The sequence below is a fragment of the Adelges cooleyi genome, unplaced genomic scaffold, assembly GCF_023614345.1.
Source record: "Adelges cooleyi isolate 19-005CV unplaced genomic scaffold, UGA_ACOO_1.1 ACOO_flye_CR_arks_rails_tigmint_CR_PRNA_38, whole genome shotgun sequence".
NCBI classification, from domain to species: domain Eukaryota; kingdom Metazoa; phylum Arthropoda; class Insecta; order Hemiptera; family Adelgidae; genus Adelges; species Adelges cooleyi.
Genome location: NW_026096056.1, coordinates 487,139 through 496,248, shown reverse-complemented (window position 1 = coordinate 496,248; position 9,110 = coordinate 487,139). Strand labels below are relative to the sequence as shown.

The 9,110-nt window shown below is 30.1% G+C and overlaps 1 protein-coding gene across 1 annotated transcript; it reads left to right on the top strand.

Annotated features, from left to right (window-relative positions):
- The first annotated feature begins 2,748 nt into the window (after positions 1–2,748).
- On the top strand, positions 2,749–8,786 carry LOC126841281 (uncharacterized). The gene is made up of 8 exons (XM_050577651.1): positions 2,749–2,846; positions 2,959–3,115; positions 3,446–3,525; positions 6,350–6,527; positions 6,589–6,647; positions 8,172–8,319; positions 8,390–8,460; positions 8,556–8,786. Exons 1-8 carry the CDS (start codon positions 2,790–2,792, stop codon positions 8,784–8,786), a joined length of 981 nt encoding a protein of 326 aa, XP_050433608.1. The 5' UTR covers positions 2,749–2,789.
- The last annotated feature ends 324 nt before the right edge of the window (positions 8,787–9,110 follow it).

Genomic DNA, 9,110 nt, shown 5'->3' with positions numbered 1-9,110 from the left:
CGACCGAAACAGAAAAATCAAAATATATTTTTTAAAGTGTCTATGTTCATTTGTTTACGTAGCTGTTGTTTTTTTTTAATGTTATTTCATATTTACATTACACCGACACAAGTTCAGACTGACGCCCCCACTCGTAGTATTAATGTTTACATTTTAGACTTGACTGTTTCACGACGATGTGTTGTATTCATTTGCAATGTTATCGATTTAATCAAGTAAGATATCTCGATCAGAAATCGTATAAAATTTTCTATTAAACGGAAAAAAAAAAAAAAATACAGTACTTAAAGCCTAAAGGTTAAAATTATAAAACATAGAACATGCTTTAGCCTGCCGGCTCCTGAATAATGATTATTTCTGATCTATAATCTCCTTGCGATTTATGACGATAGTAAAATTTTAATTATATGTACTTGCCAAAACATTTGCATGACGACGACGACTAGTTATATGATACATTTAATGTAGACGCGCTACTTGACGCTATTTTGTATCGTTTTTGAGCTAGGAGGCCTAAGCTAAAGCATGCCCCGTACTAAAAACTTTTATGGGCTATTTAGTTTAGTCGTAGGCACGGTATAATTTGTGAACTCGAATTAAGAGAAAACATTTATGGACATTCATTAAGTATGAAACGTCCAGTCCTAAGGTTATTGCCAATTTTCAACAATTTTAAAAAATATAAAAACTTAAAATATTACAATTTTTAAGAAAATTGTTTGTTAATCACCTATATATTTGGTTTCAATGGCCATTGGCATTCACGTACTGCGCATATAATATTTTAAGATATTATGTATACCGGATGATTCTTTTAACGCCCTACGCTAGTTTACTCATAAAACAATTGCAGTTTTGTATTGTAGTGGTTCTTGTTGGAAAAAATTGTATTTATGTTATAGTACAATGTTAGGAAATATTGAATTTTTTAATCTTTTTTAATATTTGATTGAGTTCTATTAACGTAAAAAAACTTATAAAGCAACGTATATATTTAATTAGCTTTTTAAATTAAGAATAATTTACTAAAAAAATTGACTGGTCGATAATCAAATTTTAATAATTATTAAAGTTTAAAATTTAGGACGGGAGGTAGAGTGCACAGAGACAGCGCACAGATAAAAAAAAATCTACTCTCCACTCTTCCTTCTGTCTTAAGTTTTAAGCTTTAATAACTTGAAAACTATTGATTCAAAACTGGTTATCGACATGTCAAAATGTTTAGCAACTTATTCTTAATTAAAAAAATATAAAAAATATATACGTTACCATTTAAGTTTCAAAAGTTGATAAAGCTCTAGAAAACACTAAAAAAGATAAACGTTTTAATATTGTCTCATATAGTAATATAGCATAAACAAAAATGTTTTCAATAAGTAACACTACAAAAATGCAATTATTTTAAGAGTAAACTAGTGTAGGACGTTATAAGAATCACTTGATATAAGAAGATAAAATATAGAAAAAAAAACAAGTAGTAGTAAATGTTAGTTAAATATTCTTAAATATATTGGATACATTTCTATTATTTTTTAAATGATTTTGGGTGACAATTATAAAAAAAATACTACTATAACGGACAATATTATTTTTGTAATCGGCACGGCTCCTGGATTATTTTCGTTTGTGATTGAAATTAAATTGCCCGTTGTGCGTGCCATTTCGTTTCTATAAAATTTATAGAATTTATAGGATATCGGTATTTAATCATTGATTAAAATAATAATATTCATTAATTAACCGAAAACTAAAAAACGTTTGGAACTATCCAGATAGTCAGAAATTTCGATGTCCTATTATCGGAATAAGGACAGCCCTAAAAACCAGAACACTATGCAGTAATACTCATAAATGGATCATTGTTAATGGTGTCGATAATACCAATACGATATTTTATTATGATTATTATTACTATTTGTATTATACATTCAAATATTAGGATCAGAACGTATATTTTACAATTAATCGAAGCAAAAGAACTCTAAACTAAGATACAAATAATCATCACAGCTATTTTACATTTAGTACTAGCAAATGAACTATAAACGTAGATACAAATAAAATAAGTACAAATTACAAATTAATAATATATTCGATTTATCTAAGTAATTCGTCGAAAATATCAAAACGGTATTTTATTATAATATTATATCAATCATCAAGGAACTTCTTTATAAGCGTGCACGTTGGCTTTCACATTTTTTAAATATTTTATTCATTAATTAAATACAAATAATAAATTATAAATTCTGGTAAGAAACAGTTATTCAACTTTTTATTAAATAAGCGGAAAATATAACTTTTTTAATTTTTGGCATACTAAAACTTTGACGGCTCGTCTAAGTACCGCCATATTATATCCACGGACAATTTTTTAATTTTTTTATATAGTAGGAAATTTTCTAAATCCTAAAACTTACTAGGTCTTTCTGAAACATAATATGTATTACGCTTAACACAAGTTTATGAGTATTTGTACTGCTCTTTAGAACAATAAGGTATTGTTAGCACAACATACACTAACGTCCTGACACTTTCTATTACATTTTGAAAAAATTGCATACTTAACATCAGTGCTACAAAAATTGTACAATAATACGAATAAAAAAACAACGGTGCTGTATTTGTCTAGTAAACACTAAACAGCCTACATTTTGTATGGTTTTTTTTGCACATTTGTCAGCATTACACCCGTATAAATCACTGTTTATTCGTCGTTTGACTTCAGTGCTGTACTATTACAATATTTAATTGAATTTCACGTTATTGTTTTGAAAATATTTAAAATTATGTATTTAAAATGCATTGTTATTGTCTGTGCGGTGTATTTCATAACATTAGTATGGGTAAGAGTACATCAAATAATATAAATTCCAAAATTAAATATTTACTGATTATCACGTTGGTTGGACAGAAACATATACTATATATATTATAATAATACAAACTTTATTTTAGAGTACTGGACTGAACAGTGATCAATTAAAACTGTTGGCTGGGCTGTACGAAAACACCGAACTATCTATCAATGAAATTACTGATGAGAATATCACACAATTCATCAAAGAACATTTTGGAATAGAACAGTTAACAAATATTTTTAGATGTGATCCAAGTAATATATTGTTTAAATATTGTAGTCATATCTTTCAGAAATGATTCAAGTCGAGCTATATGGCGTTATTTTATCATTATTATAATACAATTTTGAATAACAAACTCAATTGATAGTTATCTATTACATATATAATAATATATTATTATATTGTTAAATGTAATATATTTATTTTTGTACTCTTTAAATTTTCGATTTCGTCTAAATCCAAAGATGAAATAAACTGAAAACAATAGTTATTTTTTCTAAAATAGTTTTACGGCAAATTATTATACTGATTTATATTAAAAATCAGTCGACGGACGAACTAATACATTTTTATATACATAGATGTGCCCGAATTAATTAATTTAAATGATTTATTGATGGTGTTGGCGAAGAATGACAATAAAAACGCCGATAAAACCAAGGTATTCTATCTTAAATTATCTAGTTTAAACTCTAATAAAAAATGTATATATATATATATATACAGGGTGATCCACTTATCGTAAACCACTCAATATCTCATAGGGTTTAATAAGAAATTAAAATTTTTTTTTTCATAATTTTTTTATACAACGTGATCTCAATTTTTCACAATTTTGTTTGTTTTTACCCCCCTTCTAATTTAGTTTTTTTGATAGCAACTTTTGAAACTTAAATGGTAAAGTATATATTTTATTAACTTCTTAAATTGAGAATAATGTAAAAAATTGACTGGTCGATAACCAGTTTCGGATAACTATTTTTGAAGTTATTGAAGTTTCAAGTTTAGGCCAGGAGGAAAGGTGGAGTGTAGTAGGTATTATTTTTATCTGCGCGCATTTCCCAACCACACTTCCCCTCCCATCCTAACTTTAAAACTCTTATAGCTTTAAAAATAGTTATCCGAAACTGGTTATCGACCAATCAAAAATTTTAGTACATTATTCTCAATTTAAAAAGTTAATAAAATATATACGTTACCGTTTAAGTTTCAAAAGTTTCTATCAAAAAACCAAGTTGGGAGGGGGGTAAAAACAAAAAAATTGTGTAAAATTGTGATCACATTGTATAAAAACAATATGAGAAAAAAATGTAATTTCTAATTAAACCCTATAAGATATTGAGTGGTTCACGATAAGTGGATCACTCTGTATATATTTACCAGCTATGAGCATATCGAAACTGAAATTAAAATATGCGCATTAGTTTCGTGTAAATTATCTAATTATTGTTTTTCATACTATTATAGCTTGTAAGTAAGACAATATGTGATCTATTTTTCTACAATCTAACCACTTTCCTTATAAGTTAAAACCCTTTGGATTCAAAATTGTTAAATGGTATACAGGGTGATTAATTAAGGATATAACACTATTATAATTGCGATTATGTAGTTTTTCTTTATGCAATTTTACAATATATAAAAATACTAATTTACTTTAAAATTACTTTTTTTAATATTGTTTGAAACTCAAATGGCAAAATTAAACGTTTCTATTCACGTAAAGTGTTTTCCAAAAAGATAAAAATACGAAATTCTTACTTGCTGTTATGAAATAAGTGTGTTGTCCTTAATGAATCGACTTGTTTATCAATATAACTTTTAATATTAAAAATATTGAGTGTTTAAAGTTGTGGCTGAGTAATGTTAAACTTTAGTTTCATTAATATTATTTATTGAAAACCGGTTGTTGACCAGTCGAAATTTTCACCAAATGATTCTCGTTTGAAAAAGTTAATAACATATATGTGTAACGGTCACATTTAGTCATCCGTTGCTACTCACCTTTTAATTATGCTTTACTTGCGTTTCCTCTCAATTATCATGCAAAACGGTAGGGGAGACCGCGCTGAGGAAGAACAACCAACCAACACTGTGTGTTCACCGTGAAAGACATGGACAGAGACCCTCCGGATAATGGCGGTACCATCACGTACACGTTTGTTACCTCATTGGGCGAATGGCCCAAGTTCTCCATTGAATCGCAAGCCGGAGAGATCACGGCCAGATACATGTTTGACCGAGACGAAACAGCTCGGGAAAAGGAGTCACGTTCAGAGCGACCGACAACGGTAAACCGCACTTGCGCGATTATTGCACCACAAAAAGACCATACGTGTTGAAAACGACCACTTCCTGGTCGCACATCAACAGTGCGGTACAGTACGATTTGTACTGTATCGATTTGACAACCCGCCCAAGTTCCGCCAGCATGAGGGAAACATCATTATCACCGAAGAACAGCTGGTGCCCGGATGCATAACTAACCTGAAAGCGTACGACCCGGAAATCCAAGACCAGATTATCGTTTATTTGGCGATGAGGAAAGCACAATAGAAACTGATGACTATCAACAACACCGGATAACTTTCGTTGGACCATGATCCGCCCAACGGGAACGCCACGTGGCAGGTGGCGGTACTAGCCAGCGACGAAGGCGGCAGTCCCAAGTGTCCACCAAAGTGATCATTGTGCTACATCAACGACCACGCACCTGTATTGGATATGCCCGAAACCGTCGTTTGGCGTGAAAACCAGTCGTGGGGTTTGCCAGCGTCTCCATCAGATTGTAACGTGCTTGCTTGTTTAGTTGGCTAATCTAATTTATCTAATCCTAGTAGGAACGGGTGGCTAGCCTGTGTCTGCACTTAAAATATAAACCTAAAGTCTCCTTCATACGTTTACTAAGACGTGCGGTCGTATTGTTAAATAACCTAACTCCCAAATACGCAACGAATAGTAACAGTTTTATTAAATAGTTAAATGTTATGTTACACCTCTGTGTGGATCCTAAAGCGTTCTCTGTAGCTAGCCTAGGTAATGGCGGTGTTGAACGTAAACACGCAAGTGGATGAAGTTAAAAGAGTTATAAAATAATTAAGTAACACAAATAATAATAGGTAATAGCTTGAGATTAATTAGGTCGTGATCCAAACGTGGTAGAGTGTCAACAGGGCATTGTCGTGTGCGTTCACTGTCTCCCCTACCGTCTTACGTGATAATTGAGAGAAAATGCATAATTGGCGGCGAGTGGACGGCTAAATGTGAACGTTACCATTTTAAAATTGTAGGTCCATAAGGGGTTTACGTATAAGGGGCAATGTTTTAATTATGGACAATTTAATAAAATTTGGCAAACTGCTAACTATAAAATAACAAAAAAAAAAAAGATAATTATCAAAAGTCAAATTTCTTCAAAGATATTGGCTGGGTTAACCCAAAAGTCAACAGACCATAACCCAATTGTATGTATGAATTGTTTTCAGGTCAAAAATCTCACGCCTACTGAAGTAGAACATTACCTCGGCGAGTTCATTGCACACACCGAAATTCATAACCAACCGGGATATCTTACTCCTCGACAGCTACAAGGATTATTTAAGAGTTTGAATCTAAAAGATGCATTGGAAGCATTACCAAATGAAATTAAAATTAAAAAAGGCGGTAATGAATATAAGCCGAAAAGGCAGTTAAGTGATTTTACTTATTGTTGAATTAATTTTAGGCAACTATGTAATGAACGGGGCGGATTTCTTGTTCATCATGTTGGCAATCAAACCAGAAGTAAGTTGATAATCGTACGAAATAATGGGGAAAATATAAACTCTAGATACATTTTATAGAATAAGTTTAGAAAAAAAACTAAAATAAGGATTTTCAAAAATATAAATAAATTGAAGATCCTAATATTGTTTTTGTCTTAAAAATGTGTAATATGTTAAAAAAAACTAATGCGAAATCAGTTAATAATTAAAATTAAAAAAGAATAAATTGAAATTAAATTTATAAAAATTAAATGATAAAATTTGTTTTTTTCGAATTTAGTTTTGATTTTTAAAACTTGTATTTACCATTATTCTTTTATCATTGATTTTACAACATAATATTCATTCTATTATTTAAATTTTTCCTTAAAAAAATCATGATATATAATCAAATTGTAAACATTTTAGTTTCAATGCGGAGCAGCAATTCTATAGGTCTTAAAATGATGTAGGTTTTTAGTGTCTATACACGCTGTAACGTTATAATACTGGTTGTTTTAACAACGAATTCTTTTAATTTGCGGAAGTAATTTTCAACATACTTGCCGTTAGACATTTGTATCACCTTTATATCTTGAACACTACACATTTTAATATTGAACCAAACCAATTTAGGATTCAGTTTAACTGTTTTTCGATAATCTTTAACTGCCTATTCTAAATTTGTAGAAAAATATTACCATCATATGAATCAAATTATGCAAATAAATATCAATTATAATATGCGATAATAAATATAAACATAAACAGCACGTTGTAGATGAATCATCACTACTTTTCACATCAATATGGCATAGAGCAGCGTATCTGAACAAAATTACTGGAGCATTCCAAGACAGTGTTTTCAAAATTCGAAAAATAGTTTTCAAAATAATTTTTTTAAAGTTATAAATTTAAACATATTGCCTTTACAACAATTGTTTGAATATTTTATATTGCTTTATAGCAAATAATTTAGTAAAAAAAAATTATATATATTACTCGAGCTCTATGGAGATACACTACTGAACTATTAAGATTAATTTCCTCTGCTCTTTTTAAATGATTTTTCCATTTGTTCTTGTGTTTGGTAAATGATTGGTCGTTTGATCAATGAATTTGTAATAAACTGAAAACCCAATAATTTGTATAAAATTGTTTATGTAATATTTTAGAATACAGAGTACTTAATATCACACCTGATTAGGCACTCTTAGAGTTGATATTACGGCTGTAAAATGTTTGATTGCTTCGGCAAGTTTAAAGCTAAAATTCTACGGACTAAATTATGATCAAACATATAAAACTCCCCAGTGCAAGCTTTTTCGACGACATCATAATTTATGTTTGTAATAGATTTCAAAGTAAACTATAGTCCGGAACTAAAAAACATTTAAACATTTAATTTCAATTAAAAAAAAGCCAGTACATTGTGCTCGGGGCACAGTGGAGTCAGGGTATAGTGATCAAAGCGTTACGTGATACAGGACATTGTGTCTTGTACTGGCTTATTAGACACAGTCTTACTAAAAGCTTGTGTTTATACTTTTTTCGTACATTTTAGGGCAATGGTCTGACCTTAGCACAATTAGAAAAGTTCGTTAGTTTGTACGAAGCACATAGCATTGATCCTGTGGCTAGTCAAAAAATCTTCGAAGAGCTTGGTATAACTACCAAGGAACACGAATTGAATCTGCTATTTAAACACGACCGTAAGAATAAAAAATGTTTAAATAATTATGTAATAAATAATTGGAAAACTAATAATTAAAACTCGCACAGGACCCGCTGAAAAATTGTTGATAGACATAATCGTCTATGCGGCAGAACGCAGTCGGACGGTTGAGAAAAATGTAATATAATTCATATTTTTTTTCATTAATTGAAAATTTCTTCACTTTTATTATATTGTTAACTGTTATAAATTTGTATTCAAATGATTATTTAGGAATCAAGATTATTAGATCAAAGCGAGGTCGTGAGTTGCGTAAGCAACTTCAATATGCTCGACGAGAACGAAGACGGTTTACTGTCCGGTGATGAATGTGCCTTCTTTGTAGAAAAGTTAAAAACTGTTTTGGAACTAATGACCAAAGGGTCAGTAAAAGATTCGCTCACTTTTGAAAAAGCGCAAATTTTTTTAAAAAAATTTGATGGTTCCGACGGTAATTTAAACTGAGTTAAATTATTTACTTAACTATGATTGTTGGTTGCCACCTAAAAATATTTAATTTTCCTTTTTTAGAGATTGAAGTAAAAAAAGTAATAAACATAGCTGAGTATATGGGAATTGTATTGTTCTACAAAACACATTTTGGAGAGCAAGCTATCGCAACTGATTCTATATTGTCATAAGCTTACTTATACATTAATAATTGTAGATGTTTATGTATTTTTAATTAATTACTACACTCCTTAATGTCTAAAAACAGCATAGTGTAAACCAAGCAAACAAAACATTGACTGAACCAAGTACATTAAACAATTACGAATGTGGCGTCCA